This window comes from Drosophila biarmipes, chromosome 2R (genome assembly GCF_025231255.1).
Source record: "Drosophila biarmipes strain raj3 chromosome 2R, RU_DBia_V1.1, whole genome shotgun sequence".
Taxonomy (NCBI): domain Eukaryota; kingdom Metazoa; phylum Arthropoda; class Insecta; order Diptera; family Drosophilidae; genus Drosophila; species Drosophila biarmipes.
This window is the reverse complement of record NC_066615.1, coordinates 4,986,482-5,002,202: the sequence shown is the minus strand read 5'-3', so window position 1 is coordinate 5,002,202 and position 15,721 is coordinate 4,986,482. Positions and strand designations below refer to the sequence as shown.

The 15,721-nt window shown below is 41.0% G+C and overlaps 3 protein-coding genes across 3 annotated transcripts; 1 reads left to right on the top strand and 2 right to left on the bottom strand.

Annotated features, from left to right (window-relative positions):
- Positions 1-1,734: 1,734 nt before the first annotated feature.
- On the bottom strand, positions 1,735-3,330 carry LOC108029368 (probable cytochrome P450 6a13). Its single transcript, XM_017101595.2, has one exon. The coding sequence runs from the start codon at positions 3,318-3,320 to the stop codon at positions 1,839-1,841; it is 1,482 nt and encodes a 493-aa protein (XP_016957084.1). The 5' UTR covers positions 3,321-3,330; the 3' UTR covers positions 1,735-1,838.
- A 288-nt stretch (positions 3,331-3,618) lies between these two features.
- LOC108029367 (probable cytochrome P450 6a14) lies at positions 3,619-5,552 on the bottom strand. Its single transcript, XM_017101594.3, has 2 exons — positions 4,305-5,552; positions 3,619-4,251 (listed from the first exon to the last, which is right to left on the bottom strand). The coding sequence occupies exons 1-2, from the start codon at positions 5,407-5,409 to the stop codon at positions 3,836-3,838; spliced, it is 1,521 nt and encodes a 506-aa protein (XP_016957083.1). The 5' UTR covers positions 5,410-5,552; the 3' UTR covers positions 3,619-3,835.
- A 2,872-nt stretch (positions 5,553-8,424) lies between these two features.
- LOC108029347 (probable cytochrome P450 6a14) lies at positions 8,425-10,291 on the top strand. The gene is made up of 2 exons (XM_017101539.3): positions 8,425-9,779; positions 9,837-10,291. Exons 1-2 carry the CDS (start codon positions 8,666-8,668, stop codon positions 10,250-10,252), a joined length of 1,530 nt encoding a protein of 509 aa, XP_016957028.1. The 5' UTR covers positions 8,425-8,665; the 3' UTR covers positions 10,253-10,291.
- Positions 10,292-15,721: the final 5,430 nt, after the last annotated feature.

The following is a 15,721-nucleotide window of genomic DNA, read 5'->3' as shown; positions in this document are numbered from 1 at the left end:
CCGTGGATATTGGCACGACCCAAAACGATGGCATAAGTTTGCCCAACCTGACCACATGCAAGTGCCCAGGCCACAAAAAACTAAAAAGGTGCTGCATGACAACCATCCCGAAGCGTATTCGGAATGCTGTGACGGGCCTCGAAATATGCCAAAACGATGGAGAACAGGCCAAAAAGAATGATTTGCTACGTGTCGATCTCCGCCGTGCAAGAATGGCTTACGAAGATGCAGTGGTTAAAACTTAGTCGCGCGTCTGAGAGCTGGGCTACTAGTCGATCCGCTGACCAACCCAATCAGGGCAGCGATGTAGCTGAAGCAGATCTTGTGGATAAAGGCCGCATTAGCTTAGCCGAGGATGCCGGCATTGAGCCCGAAACCCGGGAGGACTCTTTCGTCCCCATGGCGCTATAGAGATACTTTTTATTTGAATTTCATTTCTTAAATATATAATAGCAAATGCAAGTTTACAGGGTAAACGGAAAGAAGGAATAAAAGTCAAATCGATAAATGTTTAAAGTATTTCAAAATTATCTTTTTACAAAATTTTGCAAAAACCTATAGCTTACAAGTTAGGGATATTTATAGCTAACGAGTTTTTTCAAAAGTGGTTAAGTTTCATATGTTAAGACGTTCAATATCATCTTAAATTTTTAGGGCCTTTTAATAATCTTTGGATACGCAAAAAAATATGAGTGCATACAAAATGTGGCTATTTTAAGCTGTGGCTATTAAGCTACCAAAAAAGTAGAACTAATGTTTCTTTTATTGCGCTGTTTATTATTGTCTAGAATGTGCTGAACTCTAAAATAACGTTTTTTCGACTAACTGAGGTTATGACAGTTAGGTACCATTTGACGTGTGAGAATACTACTATGTAAATAGCGGGCCCAAAAGAACAAATTTCCAAATTTTTATTTTTACTCTATTACCGCTCTTTCTTCCAAGCCAATTGATTTTCTTAAAGTCTTTGTATATTACTTACTTACTTTTCTTCCTGTATATATAGTAGTCCCCCTACGTGGACTGCCGACAAAGTGATACGACTGAAAACTTTAGGCATACGACAAAATTTTGAGATTTTTGATCATAGTACCAAAATTAGGACAACTACGATTTTGGAGGCTTAATAACAATTGAACCTTTGTAGGCTAAAATTAGAGCGTATGGTAAAAGCATTTTGATCTCCTAACTTCAAAATAGAGCATGTGGATTCTTGAGTTCTTTAGTTTAAATGCATTTTAATAAATATAGTTAAATTGTTTTAAATGGGGAAATGAAGATCCAATGTAACCAAGCAGTGCTATGTTTACCATACGAATAGTAATAATCTGTTAACTATTTAATAAAGAACATTGGCTAAGACTTTTCTAAACCTGTGAAGTGATGGAAAGTTTTTAAGCTTGGGGCTGTAATCCACTGGTGAAAATTCTTTAAGATTATGTTTTTTAAATGGGGAAATGAAGATCCAATGTAACCAAGCAGTGCTATGTTTACCATAAGAATAGTAATAATCTGTTAACTATTTAATAAAGAACATTGGCTAAGACTTTTCTAAACCTGTGAAGTGATGGAAAGTTTTTAAGCTTGGGGCTGTAAATTCTTTAAGATTATGTTTTTTTAATAATGGTCTTTTTTTGTGTACTGGTGCTATTATTTTCGCTTTGGTTATAAAGCTTTTGTGAGAAGCATTCTCAGTGAGAGTGCATAATAAGCTTTTTCATGAAAGACCATATCTTTGTGTTCATATGTATATTATAGGAATTAATGCAATCTAGAACGGCAATAATTCGAAGATTACATTTTTAACATTTTTAATTTTATGACTAATACACGGTTTTTTACGGTGCGGCCACTCTGTCCATTTGCAGATGAACTCCTTCTTGGGTGGAAATTAGGAAAGTGCGACTCGAAAACTTCAGCGGGATCTGTGTTTTCTTTGATCTGCTGAACCTGAAGTCCTTCAAAAGGTAGACAAGTCCCACCTTTACTTGTAATTTGCCGAAGCGGTCGCCTATGCAATTCCGAGGCCCATCGCCAAAGGGCAGATAAGCAAAGGGAGGTCGGGCCTGGACCTCGTTCGGCTCAAAGCGACTGGGATCGAACTTCTCCGGATCTGGGTATAGCTCGGGATCGTGGTGAATACTGTGCACAGGTATAATTATCTTAGTTCCCGACTCTAGAACTAAGTCGCTATCCGGTATTAAATATTCCTTCGTGGAACGTCTCATTAAATGGGGCAGAATGGGATACTTTCGCAGCGTCTCGGCCACCACTCGATCCAAGTAAGGCATTTCCTGTACGGACTCGTATGTGAGTTTTTGGTTGTTGCGCCCCAAGACTTCCAGGACCTCAACTCGCAGTTTATCCTGGATGTCCGGGTTTAAGGCCAGCTCAAACAGGCAGAATGACATGGTGGTGGATGAGGTGTCGAATCCGGCCAGGAAGAAGACCAGTGCCTGGGCTGCGATCTGCTCGAAGGACAATGCATCCTTGGCCCCCTCCTCGCCCAGTTCCATGAGCAACTGGATCAGGTCGTTGCGATGGATGTTCTCCCGCCGTCTGTACTCCAATGTCTGGCGCACAGTGTCCAGGAAGAACTCACTGACCTCCGGACGAAACAGTTTAAAACGTAGCTTCCTGGCCAGATCCGGCTGGGCGAACATGAAGCCCTGCACGAGCATCGAGTGGAGGGGATTCGAGGTCACCGAGCGACCCATGCGACGGAACTCCGACTCCGGATCCTGGAGGCTGTTGCACTCCAGTCCGAAGGCGCAGCTCCCGATCACATCCGTGCTAAAGCGGGCACACAGGTCCTTGGCCTCGATCTCGCCGAGCTGCAGGTGACAGGCCTGCGTCAGCTTCTCGCCCACCTCCACCATGGTGGGGAACATGAACTTCATCTTGCCCGAGGTGAACACTTGCGTCAGGTTGTGGCGCAGCCAGCGCCACTCGGGTCCGTCCAGGAACAGGAGGTTCCCCGTCAGCGGATCGTCCTTTACGTTGTGGAAGAGTCCGCGATCGGCGAAGCTGCCGAAGTCACTAATCATGATCTTCCTGATCAGCTCCAAGTCCATGACGAACAGGGCCTTGCTGAGGAAGGTGAAGAAGCCGCAGTAGCGCACTTTTCCCCGAAACTTCCGGTAGATCCGCAGGTTGATGTCCGTCCAGTGGAGCTCCTTGCCTAGTCCACTCATGTTTCCGCGGAAATACACCGGAGTCTCGCCAGTCACGCCCCGGCGCTTCCAGTAGGCGTAGTGCCAGCGAAGTTTGACATACAGCAAAAGTCCAGCGGTCAGTGCGAGTACCAGGAAGGTCAACATGCTGCCCACAGTTCGACGGAATAGCAACTGAATGGAAAAGTGGGGCACACATGATTTGCAGGCGGAAAAGCTTTTTCTACACTCTCTTCAAATGCCTCGCTCTCAATCCGACGGTTTAATACAGTCAGAACTGCAATTATCCAAGCACACATACAATATATTGATTGCGTCACCTGTAAAACTCTTTAAAAGATTGCCGCCGAACGCTTCAAAAATATTGTTAAACTGGAATTTGAATAAGCCGGCTAGAGTGAGAATGTTAAAATATATATAATTTTTATAAATATACCAAAAAACGTACAATTTTTATTAATTGATTTATTTATTAGCAACTTAAAACAAAAACATCAATAAAAAGTACGATTATGGCGGCACAAACACTTAAGATAAACCACTTTAGCTTTTTAGTGGTACCATGTCTGTTGATAAGGGGTAATCAAACATTGTTTAAAAAAGTTTGCACCGTTGGCGCTTACATTCGAAGAAAGAAGATTAAATATTCTCAAAATCGGTGGCTAGATGCGTTCTACTTTCAAGTGAATGCCGTACTTGGTGGCCAAAGTAGGACTGCGGGTGTCCAGGGTTAGGGGAACCTCGGTTAGTTTTGAAATTCCAAACTTGAAGCGTTGCAGCAGGGAGACAAGACCAATCTTGGCTTGCATTTTTCCAAAACGAAAACCAATGCAATTTCGGGGTCCATCGCCAAAGGGCAAATAGGAAAATGGATGACGGGACTTCGACTCCTGCGGATCAAAGCGACAGGGATCGAAACGGTCCGGGTCAGGATATAAATCGGCATCATGGTGAATGTTGTGAACGGGTATCAGAAGAGTAGTTCCCTTCTCTATGACCAACTCCGTATTGGGAACATTATAGCTCTCATTGGTTTCTCGCAAAAGTTGCGCAACAATGGGATGTTTCCGAAGTGTTTCTGCAAGAAATGTTATTGGCGGCTTTCTTTTTTCAGTAAAATATTTTTCTTACCCGCCAGCACCTGTTCCAAATAGATCATTGCTGATAGAGCGTCGTAGGTGATCTCCTCCCCTTCTAGAACAGAATTAATCTCCTCCCTTACCTTTTGTTGAATCTCGGGTTGCAGCGCCAGTTCGTATAAACAGAACGCCATAGTACTGGAGGATGTTTCGAATCCAGCCACGAAAAAGACGAAGGCCTGGGCTGCCAATTGCTCCAGGGTCAACCCTTTGGACAGGTCGATCCCCTGACCCTTCTTAGCCGCTTCTTGGTCCTCGGCTCTAAGTTCTATTAGTTGATCCATGAAATCGTTTCGCTTTATGCCGTTTTTGATGCGATATTCGACTGTGTTTTTCACCGCCGACAGGAAGAAATCGGTCAGATCATCACGAAGAGCCTTCATACGCAACTTCTTAGCCAGCTTGGCATTGGTGAATATAAAAGCCTGCACAAGCATGGAGTGGCGGGGCTTCTCGAAGACCATGCGACCCTTTTCACGGAACTCGGCGTTGGGATCCTGCAGACTGTAACACTCCAGCCCAAAAGCACACGAACCAATGACGTCCGTAGTGAAGCGGGCACAGAGATCCTTGATCTCCACATCGTTGTCCTCCACTTGGGCCTCCTTAACTGCCTTGTCCATGGCATCGGCCAGGCGGTGACCCACCTCCACAACCACTCCCGACATGTGCTTCATCTTTCCGGAGGTGAAAACAGGAGTGAGCTTCTGCCTCATCGATCTCCACTCGTCGCCCTCAAGAGTCAGCAGGTGTCCTGTCAGGGGATCGTCGCGCGGATTGTTGAAGGCGCCGCGATCCTGAAAGTGATGAAAATCCTTGACAAGCACCTGCTTGATGAGGTCCAGGTCGGTGATCATTGCTGTTCGCTTGAAGAACATGAACATTCCCGCAAAGGGAGCCTTGCCCTTGAATTTATCGTAGATCCTCTGGTTGATGTCCCGGAAATGGTACTTCGACCCGATTCCCTTCAAGTTTCCGATAAGAGGCAGTGGAGGCTCATGAGGCACTCCCTTCCGGGCCCAGTAGGTGTAGGAATTGTGGTAGAAACTATAGGCCAGAAATATGGCCACGCCCAGTAAAGCTAGTGTTAATAGCATGGCGATTGCTATACTTTTCTAGCTCTATGTGTAATAAATCCGGTTATTACAGGGCTTATAAATTATCCATATATCGCTGGAACATAAAAGTTCGCAGAAACCGATAATAAAGAGAATACGAGAGTACGAATTTGTTTTGTGGAAGGCACAAACAGAACTGAAAAGTGGATGCGAGACATGTCAAATATAAGCAAAAAGCTTTTGCATAGTCTCTCTATTCGTCTTTGAACCTGACCATCAAAACAAAACTGACAGATAAACATTTGGGAAGCTTTTTTGGAAGCTCCCTGTCGTCAAAGCTTTCTTCCCATCCGACGATCAAAACAGAACTGATAGATTAAACTATAAACAAATACGAGAATGTGCCGGGGAAATGCTGAGCTGACTAAGAGAAAGGTAATTTTTTTGTTTTTTTGGCGCACTTCTATCGCACAAAACAGGGTATTAGAAAGAGAACGTGAGACTAAGTTTCAACTCTCTTTCTGATTATATGAAGCCAAAAAATAGTTGTTTCTTTCGTATGGGAACTTCCCAGGATCGAGATCATATTCTTCACCGCGCTAAAAACTTGTGAGCAAAGCCTGGGCTTACAAAACACCTACAGAAAAAAGTCGAGCAAAATATATGATCTAAGATACAATTCAATACAATATGCAAAAAATGTTATAGTCGTATGAGCAATTTTAGTGGAATTAAAACTGTTTGTTTTTTTAATATTAATATTAATTTAGTAAATAAAGCTATCGTTTCAGATGGGGAACTCATTTTACCACAAAAAGTAAAAAAAATGTGCAAGATGCCATAAGTATTGTACTAAAATTTTGATTAACTTTAGAATATCCGATAGTAATAATCACCAAAGCTTTTAAAGACAAACTCATTTCTGTGCCTTTTTGCTGTTTTTGTTATCAATAAATGCTTTCTTCTACACGACACGACCACCACAATAAAACGTATAGATAAAGCAGCAAACAAATGTTCTGTTCACGATTTAAATTCAATGCCGGTACAATGCTTTGTCAAGTGAATAGAGCTAGAATATCAGTTGGCGTTCTGCGATTGTGCGCGTATTCAAAAATAAACATTGAGCAAATGAACTTGACTCTTTTAAAAAGCGTTTCTTTATAAGCAAAAGCAGAAAACAGTAGTTGGCTATCGTGGCTCGGCTCTATGCCAAATATTTCTTTAAAAATGACAGCAATTGTTGTTGGATGCTCAATTTAAGATCCTTCAGAAGACACTTTTCCAATCGACTCCTTGCGTGTTTGTCCTTTTAATTGAAATGTGAGCCTGGGTGTAAACAGGGAAGCAAGGCAGGCTTTTATTGACAGTCAGTTGATGATTTGTAGACGACTTGTTTGTTGCCTTTTGGCCTTTGCATCCCACCTTTAATTAAACTGGGCAGGTTGCAGAAACCAAATCAAGCGTAAACTCAATGAAACTGACATAAAATCGGGACGATGGCGTCAGTGAACTCCCAGGTTTATTACAAACTCGCGGGAAAATTTATGCGAAAGCGATTAAAGGCCCATTAAACGCCTTTCCAGATGGACAGCGAGTTGCTTGCCGCGACCAAGGCAGTGAAGTGGTTCCAACGCCCAACTTCCTCCCCGCAGGACCCCTATCTGCTACTCCTCACTAAATAATAAAACGGAGTCGCGCCTAAAAGCATTTTGGGCCTGTGGGCGGCCGTGTGTGCTGCTGTGGGTGCTTAAAGGATTTGCCCTAATGCTTACGGGCCGTTTTATGCCGCTAATGCGCCATCTTCCAATCGACATAAAAATCGTAATGCCGCAGTTAAAGGCAGCTCCACCCATAAAACTCGCTGCGTGACAAACCAAAACAAAAGCTGGAATTAAATAATCAAGCTGGGCCTACGCAGATTATGCTTATTATAAATGGATGGCTTTTTGCCGCTTTGATCGATTTGCGGCTTTAAGTGAAACAAGGGAAAACTTTACAAATGCATACATTGTAACATCGCAAAAAAGTAAAAGCAAAAAAACAAGCTTAGATAATTCTAATGGGACTTATTTAGTTTTTCTTTTAAAAGGTTTACAAGTGTTTAATAATAGAATACCTAAGTTCAGGTTTAAAATTATCAAAGTGTAGTTCAAGTGCGGCATAATTTAAAAGATAGATAATGATTGCTGGGAACCTACCTCTAACTATGACTAACACAAATTTTATTGAGTACAACTGTAACGATTATTTTGACTCAAATGCGAAGCATTCTCTCATTCATTCCTGCCAGAGCTAACACGTATAAAGCAGCACCTCAGTGCTCAATAAATAGAAATGAGTACACTTGAAAAAATAAAATCAGATTTTTTCGGGGAGATTTTTCTGTTTTTTTAGGTAAACTACCCTTAAAGTATGAAAAAATGTTAGGAATCAACTGCGCTTTTTCTTGAAATTATTATTAATAACTTTTTTAGGTTATTTGATTTAGTTTCCTTTTTATACTTTTACAGAGGGTATTATAAATTCGTCAGGAGTTTGAAACGTACACTCAGAAAAAGATCAAGTATTCCAAGCTTGAACTAAGTACTTTTGGTGTCAAAACTTCGCCAAACGTGGAAAATACAGAACAGAATTGAAACAAATAATAGCTTCGGTGTTCTTTGTATTTTTAAGAATTTCGAATTAAATTTTATAAAACTAAAAAAAAATCATATAGCTGTAAAAAACACGGTCAGAGAAATACTAAAAAAATTATTTGTATAAAAATTTTGCTTTATTGATTTATATCGTATTTTCTTTTACTCTGCGGTATTGAATATTTTACATTTTCAGAATTATGATTATGTGTATGTGGTAGAGCCCAAGCTCTCTGAAGTGTTAAAAAGCTTTAAAAAAAATCTATTATCATCGTGTTTCGATGCAAATTCACCAGTTGTCACTGACTGCTGGCCATGTGAAAATTTCGTCACGCATTCGCTAAAATTGACATGTGGTTATTTCTAATAGGGCATTGTTTAAATGTAATAGTTTAACAAACCAATTTTTTTTCCTTTGACTTTTGTAATTTTTTTTTCGACATATACATACATATTTCAGAACTTGTAACTTGTTTGCTGTGGATTCGATTTTGTTTGTCGTTTAAAGAAGCCATCAGTGCAATCTCTAAAGTTAAGAGAGAGATTAGGGCCTTGCTAAAAGCTCGATTAAGGTATAAAAAGGCAAAATAAGCGGCTACCCGAACAGTGTTTCTACAGTTTTCATCAAGAACTACGTGAAAAAGTACTAGCTCGCAATGCTGCTTACTATTGCCCTACTGGGCCTACTCTTGGCCTTGGCCTACCATTTCTACGTAAAAATCTTCACCTATTGGGAGCGCAAAGGGGTTCCCTACGAGAAACCTCTTCCAGTGATTGGCAACATGAAGGGAATCGGGGATAAGTACCATTTCCGTGACATCAATCAAAGAATTTACGACCAGTTCAAGGGAAAGGCTCCGTTAGCTGGAATGTACATGTTCTTCAGACGAACCGCCATGATCACTGATCTGGACCTCATCAAGCAGGTGATGATTAAGGACTTCAACTACTTTCAAGATCGCGGTGCCTTTAACAATCCCCGCGACGATCCCTTGACGGGTCACCTCTTTGCCCTGGAAGGCGACGAGTGGCGATCGATGAGACACAAACTTTCTCCGGTTTTCACCTCCGGAAAGATGAAGCTCATGACGGAAGTGATAGTAGACGTGGGTCGCCGCCTGACCGACGCCATGGATGCGGCAGTAAAGGAGGCCAAGGTGGTCGATGACAATGTGGAGATCAAGGACCTCTGTGCACGATTCACCACGGATGTCATTGGTTCGTGTGCCTTTGGGCTGGAGTGCCACAGTCTTCAGGATCCCAACGCAGAGTTCCGACAGAAGGGTAGGGAGATCTTTACGACACGTCGCAATTCCCAGATGGTGCAAGCATTTTTGTTTACCAACCCCAAGTTGGCTAAGATGTTACGCATGAAAGTACTTCCCGATGACATAACGAATTTCTTTATGTCGGCGGTGAGGAACACCGTCGATTATCGCCTCAAGAATGGCATAAAACGGAACGACTTTATCGACCAGTTAATAGAAATTCGTGCTGAGGACGAAGAAGCGGCTAGGAAGGGTATGGGTATCGATCTTTCCAAAGGACTGACACTTGAGCAAATGGCTGCCCAGGCCTTCGTGTTCTTCGTGGCTGGCTTCGAGACCTCCTCCAGCACTATGTCCTTTTGCCTGTATGAACTTGCCTTGCAGCCAGAGATTCAGCAGAGGGTAAGGGATGAGATCGAAAGTGTGCTCGTCAATGTGGAAGGCGAAAAGCTTACCTACGACGCCCTGGCCCAAATGTCCTACTTAGATCAGGTGGTGGCTGGTAAGTAAAATTATTTCAGACCTAATTACATTATTTTAACCTAATCATTTTTTCCAGAAACACTTCGAAAGCACCCTCTTCTTCCCCATCTTATCAGAGAGTGCAACCAAGAATACCTGGTGCCCAACACAGATATTGTGCTCGATAAGGGCGTCAATGCCTTGATCCCCGTTCACAATATTCACCATGATCCTGAGATATATCCTGAGCCGGAAAAGTTCGATCCTAGTCGCTTCGATCCGGACGAAGTCAAGTCCCGCCACCCCATGGCCTATTTGCCCTTTGGCGATGGACCACGTAACTGCATTGGACTTCGTTTTGGAAAGGTTCAGGCAAAGGTTGGGCTCGTATCGCTGCTTCGTCGTTTTAAATTCTCAGTTTCGAACCGCACTGAAGTTCCTTTGATTTTGGCAAAAAAAGCGTTTCTCTTGGGTACCGAAAATGGCATGTACCTAAAGGTGGAAACCATTTGAATTTTAATAAAAGCCCTTGTGGTTTCTAATTTGCGTTTGGAATTAATAAATAGTCATGGGTAATATGTTAACGTAATGATTACTTTACAAAATTATCATACTATAATAGGCTAGAACGAAACTAACCGATCGATTCTATATGTATATAATATAACCATATAGTCGAGTGTCTCGACTATTAGACCCTTTACTCAGCTTTTAAATACAAACTGGAGAAAAGTTAAGTAAAAATACTAAGTTACCCACGCTGCTAATTAGGAATATATCACTTACGGCAGTACTCGTAGAGAAATAGAAAGGTATCGCCACTACTTATAAAATTGCATACCGAAACTTTAGAATTATCAGTGTGTTTGGGAGAAAAAGTTTGTATACCATTGCACTTATAAAAAATAATCAATAATTTTATTAAATTGAATTCAAAATTCTTAAGAATATAAAAATTTATATTCCCAATATATATAAGATAATATGTCAAAAAGCCCCAAAGCTATAATTTGTTTCATATTATTTCCCACCAATTATCTGATCGTTCCTATGACAGTTATACATATGAAATAGTCGTCCGATTTTAATAAAAAGTAATTCGAAATTGAGAACTAATTAAAAATGTTATTTTTAAGCTTATAAAGTTATATGTTAAAAAACACAAAAGATATATTTTTTTATTTTATGTTTTCCGACTAATTTTCCGATCGTTCCTATGACAGATATATGATATAGTCATCTGATTTTGATAAAATTTAATTCGAAATTCAAAACTAAATAAAAAATGTTATTTCCAAGCGTAACCTCCTACGCTTGGAAATAACATTTTTTATTTGGTGTTATGTTATGTTAAAAAACACCGAAGATATAATTTTTCAATATTATTTTACCACTAATTTTCCGATTGTTCCTATGAACAATTTAAAAGTAATTTAAAAATGTTATATCCAAGCTTTAAAAGGTATATATTAAAAAACACCAAAGATATAATTTTTTGAATTTTTTCCCCGATAGTTCCTATGGGAGCTATAAGATATAGTTGTCCGATCCGGCTGTATTAAAGCAGAGGGAGACTATTTTGAATAAAATAAAGTAAAACTAAAACTAAAAATAAACGAAAAAACTTTTTGTTCTGTTTTGTTTTTTAAGTCCTGTTTACTTTTGAATTCACCTTGTAAGAAATAATGAACTTTAGTAACATCATGTGAAATTTTTAAAGATGGTTGCTGGCTTCAGTGATATTAAAAAAAAAGTCTCATTATTTCTCTGACTGTTTCTTTGACAGCTATATGCTAGATTCGTCCGATTTTTATTAATTTTAATTTTTAAACATATAATTATTTATGTTCTTAAACGTTTAAAAAATTATATTCCCAATATTATAGGATAATATGTCAAAAACACCGAAGATATAATTTGCTTCATATTATTTTTTCACCCATTTTCCGAACATTCCTATGACAGCTATATGATATAGTAGTCCGATTTTGATAAAATTTAATTCAAAATTCAGAATTAATTGAAAAATGTTATTTCCAAGCGAAGAAGGTTATATGTTAAAGAACACCACAGATATAATTTGTTTTACCCTTGCAGAGGGTATAATGATTTCAGTCAAAAGTTTGCAACGCAGTAAAGGAGACGTTTTCGACCTCATAAAGTATATATATTCTTGATCAGCATCACTAAATGAGCCGATCTAGATATGTCCGTCTGTCCGTCCGTTTCAACGCAAAATTGTCTCTCAGCTTTAAAACTATCGGGCTGAAACTTTCCCAAAAGTCTTCTTTCTATTGCAGGTAGTATATATACTATATATATTTAAAAAATTTATATGTTTGGTTTTTTAACATATAACCTCCTACGCTTGGAAATAACATTTTCTAATTAGTTTTTAATTTCGAATTTAATGGTATCAAAATCGGACGACTGTAGCATTTAGACCAAACAACCAATGCTACACGCTAATGCTTTATGTGTCCAAAAATATATTCCATTTTGCTAAATACTCTTCTTATAGTGAAATTGTCTGAATATAATAGATTTAACGTTATGACAAAAAGTTATTTTTTATAAGCATTTTTGACTGTTAGCGCAGAATCATGTCTAATGATTTCTTTTTAAATTTTAAATCTTATAGCCCTTAAGATTAGTCAACACCTTCTTCTTCAATAAAAAAAGCATTTCACTGCCTTCTTGAATGCCCAAAATTGTATAAGATAGTAACTATATATATTTATTGACCTTCTAACTGTTGAACACTTCTATAATACCCTTTTAGGAACGAACGCTCGAGGATGCTTTTGCTGGGTATGCAATATTAGGAACAGTCGCTTTGCTGCTTGCATATCTCACTCTCCCTCGCACTCTCCTTAGCTGAGTACAGGGTGCTTGATAGTCGAAGACGTCGACTATACCGTTTTCCTTTATCGTTTTTACGGCACTCATTCGGTCCCCAAGTTTTTCATAACCGTTTTCATTTAACGAAAGGATTTAAAAACTTTAATGGGTTTTATAAGAGCTTCTTTGGGCGAGGATTAAAATATGGATTTTACTTTTAAACAAATACATTTTTCAGTCTTATAGATACAATATCTCTCTTTGTATACCCATTACTCGGCTACAAATAGATAATGTCGATATTCATAACCAAATTAGGGCATATTAATTACAAAGGAAAGTTTAACCAGTGGCCGAAACTTTGCCAAATCGGATAAAAAACCAATTAAATTTGTATTTGCTGAAATTTATTGGATTGGCTAACATCCGGTTAACTGATCAAAACTTCTTTAGCTAAAACAATTGTCCCGGCTGGATTTGTTTGTCTGCCCCAGGCAGCTACTATAAAATACAACGACTTAGTTCAGTTCTAGAAGTGCGGCTACTTACTGAGCAACGCTTTCTATACATTGGGGGAGAAGATGCTTTCGCGGAGTTCGCCTTACCATAACTTTGAAAGCAAACGGCCGAAAGAATAACAAAGTATGCTCCCGCTAATCTGGAGGCAAAATCCGGCTAAAACTTTTCCGTGACTCGCCCACTAATTCGCTCATTTCTCATGCGTTACTTGCCAGCTGCTAACCGACTACGACTGTTTTGACAGAATTGCATGTGCTATGCAATATGTTCGCCATTCGCGGGCGAACGGGGAGCTCCCGTTCTCGTCTCCAGCCTGGCAGAAGTTTCGCCCCGGCACTTTTTAATAGTGCAGTCACGCCACCGAATCCTTGGGGCAACGAAACAGAGGAAGACAAAAACTTGGAGCTGCAAAACAAATGGAATAATTAGCCGGAATAAGATGAACTTGCTCACGGCAACAGGAAAACTCACAGAGCGCAGACAGGTGCAGCGAGTATCTGGTATTCGTATTCCCCAGATAAACCAATACCAGCCATTTGTATCTGTTTCCAGTTCTCTGTTTTTGCAGCTTTGAGGCGGGGAGTGGTGTGTGGTATCGAAATGCCTTGGAGTCCCCACTGAATGACCGCCGGGCGAAACTAAAAACAAAAACAGAGGCGGTTACAGTGAAGAAGTGCAAAACAAGACAAAGACCACGCGCTCTCAGTGCACAGTATCCAGTGTCCAGTAGCGCCTGATTGGATCTGGGTGGGTGTTCCTGGGCGGCTGTATCTTGGCGTCTTTGTGTTTATAGGATACTGGCCGACTGACTGGATTGCCATTGATTTTCGCTCAATTGGCGGCGTTGTCTATTTGGAAAACAGCTGCCGTGATGAGGCGGAAAAAACAATATCGCATGCCTCCGTCGCTGCTTTTCTCACTTTATTTTTGTGCGGGCCATAATTCATTTAGGCCAAATTCCTCTTACTTGCGCATAGACAATTTGAGTCGATGCCCTGATGCCTCATCACCATCGCAGCACGAGGGCCACGCATCTCGCCACACCAGTGTTCCTATTATTATGTTATTTACATTTATTATTGATTGATAACAAATTGCTAAGCAGTGACTAACGAGCGCACATTGTGGCCAAAAGGTCAAAGTGTCGGCTCCACCTTCGCACCTTCCTGGCCAGCTCGAGAGTCCGGCTGGCGCACGTTATAATGTGCAATTTTCCGGAAGATGAGTTGATCTGCGGATCCATTGGTTTCGGGCCGCTGGGTCACGTCGCTTGTGATGTTGTATCTCAAGGTGTTTATCTGCCTCTTTAATACAAATGAAAACGAACTTATGGGAGTTTAAATGCTTGAAGTATTCCTTCAGATGTGCCAAGCTATTGATATTGATTTTGAGGTTCGACACTTCAAGCCGATCAGCCCTGCAAGGGTATTCAGCTGTTGTCTTGCCCTCCGCCTGGGGGCATTTCCTTGCTGACCCGAGATTTATGAGCTGCGTACTGATATAAATCATGCTTAGGTAGCATTCATTATGCTTAGGTGGAGCCGGTTAGCCGGCCTCCGGCGTAGTTCTGGACAGCACACTTTTGCGGGCAGCGCCGAGGTGGGCAAGCGGTGTTGAACTTTTATGGCCCAGTCGGGCATTTTGTAAGCGCTTTGCGTAATAAATGGCCCGACCAAAAGCCATACAAATTGCTAATTACTTGAGCTGCAAGGTGTCAGAGTCACTTGAGTGGGCTCTGGCCAGCTTGGGGATCTCCATTGAGAGCCGACGACACGGCACTTTACAATTTCGTTGGTCGCTTTATTTATGTTGTTTACCCGGGCTTTTTCCCAGGACGCCCATATAAATTACAGGCGAAATATTAGCTGGCCGATGCGGAAAAACATTCGGTGCAAAGGCATTTTTAGATTGCCCTGGCAACCGGAAGCATTCGACTGGATTATAGTGGTTTTGTGGCCTCGTTTTTCCATCTGCATTATCTGACGATTGCTGCAAGTAAAATCCACTTTTGTGGCTGGTATTTGCTGTTGGCCAAAAAAGATTAAATTATTTTCCCAAGTTTCTAGTCATAGTTTTCGGCACACACCGTACACCCCCGAGCCCAACCCAAAGCACTTTCAATTTCGAGCGAAGCTGTCGAATTGTTTATTGGCCGACCATTCGGCTGCCGAATTTCCTTTTGGCAATTGATTGTAAGTGTGGACACAATCAATTCTTCCAAATCGTTTGGCAGACAACACGCATTAAGCTGTCAGAGGACATCAGCAGCCAGCCAATTCAGCCAGACAATAATTTATCATCCCGCTCGGGGCCTAATCAAATCAACTCTGATTTGATGAAAGCCAACGCGAAACTGGATGTCAACTAGCGCTGTCTGCTGTGCATTCTTTTTGGCAAATCCCCGAGCAAATCCTTTGACATAGTTCTCGCCAAGCAGCTTGATAAATGGCATTACTACCTGCCACTTACCCGGGCACACACGGCGTATGCTCATTTTGCGGAGCATCTGCAGCGATGAAGGCAACGTCAACGGGTTGTCAACGGCAAAAGTGCTTCTCCTCATCCTCCTCCTCCTCCTCCGACGAACCCTCCTGGCTTCTGCTGCTCGGCAATTTTCTGGCT

Coding starts and splice junctions, on each gene's coding strand:
- LOC108029368 (XM_017101595.2), bottom strand. CDS start 3,320: ATGTTGACCTTCCTGGTACTCGCACTGACCGCTGGACTTTTGCTGTAT.
- LOC108029367 (XM_017101594.3), bottom strand. CDS start 5,409: ATGCTATTAACACTAGCTTTACTGGGCGTGGCCATATTTCTGGCCTAT. Junction 4,252..4,304: donor TTTGGAACAGGTGCTGGCGG/GTAAGAAAAATA, acceptor CATTTCTTGCAG/AAACACTTCGGAAACATCCC.
- LOC108029347 (XM_017101539.3), top strand. CDS start 8,666: ATGCTGCTTACTATTGCCCTACTGGGCCTACTCTTGGCCTTGGCCTAC. Junction 9,780..9,836: donor CTTAGATCAGGTGGTGGCTG/GTAAGTAAAATT, acceptor CATTTTTTCCAG/AAACACTTCGAAAGCACCCT.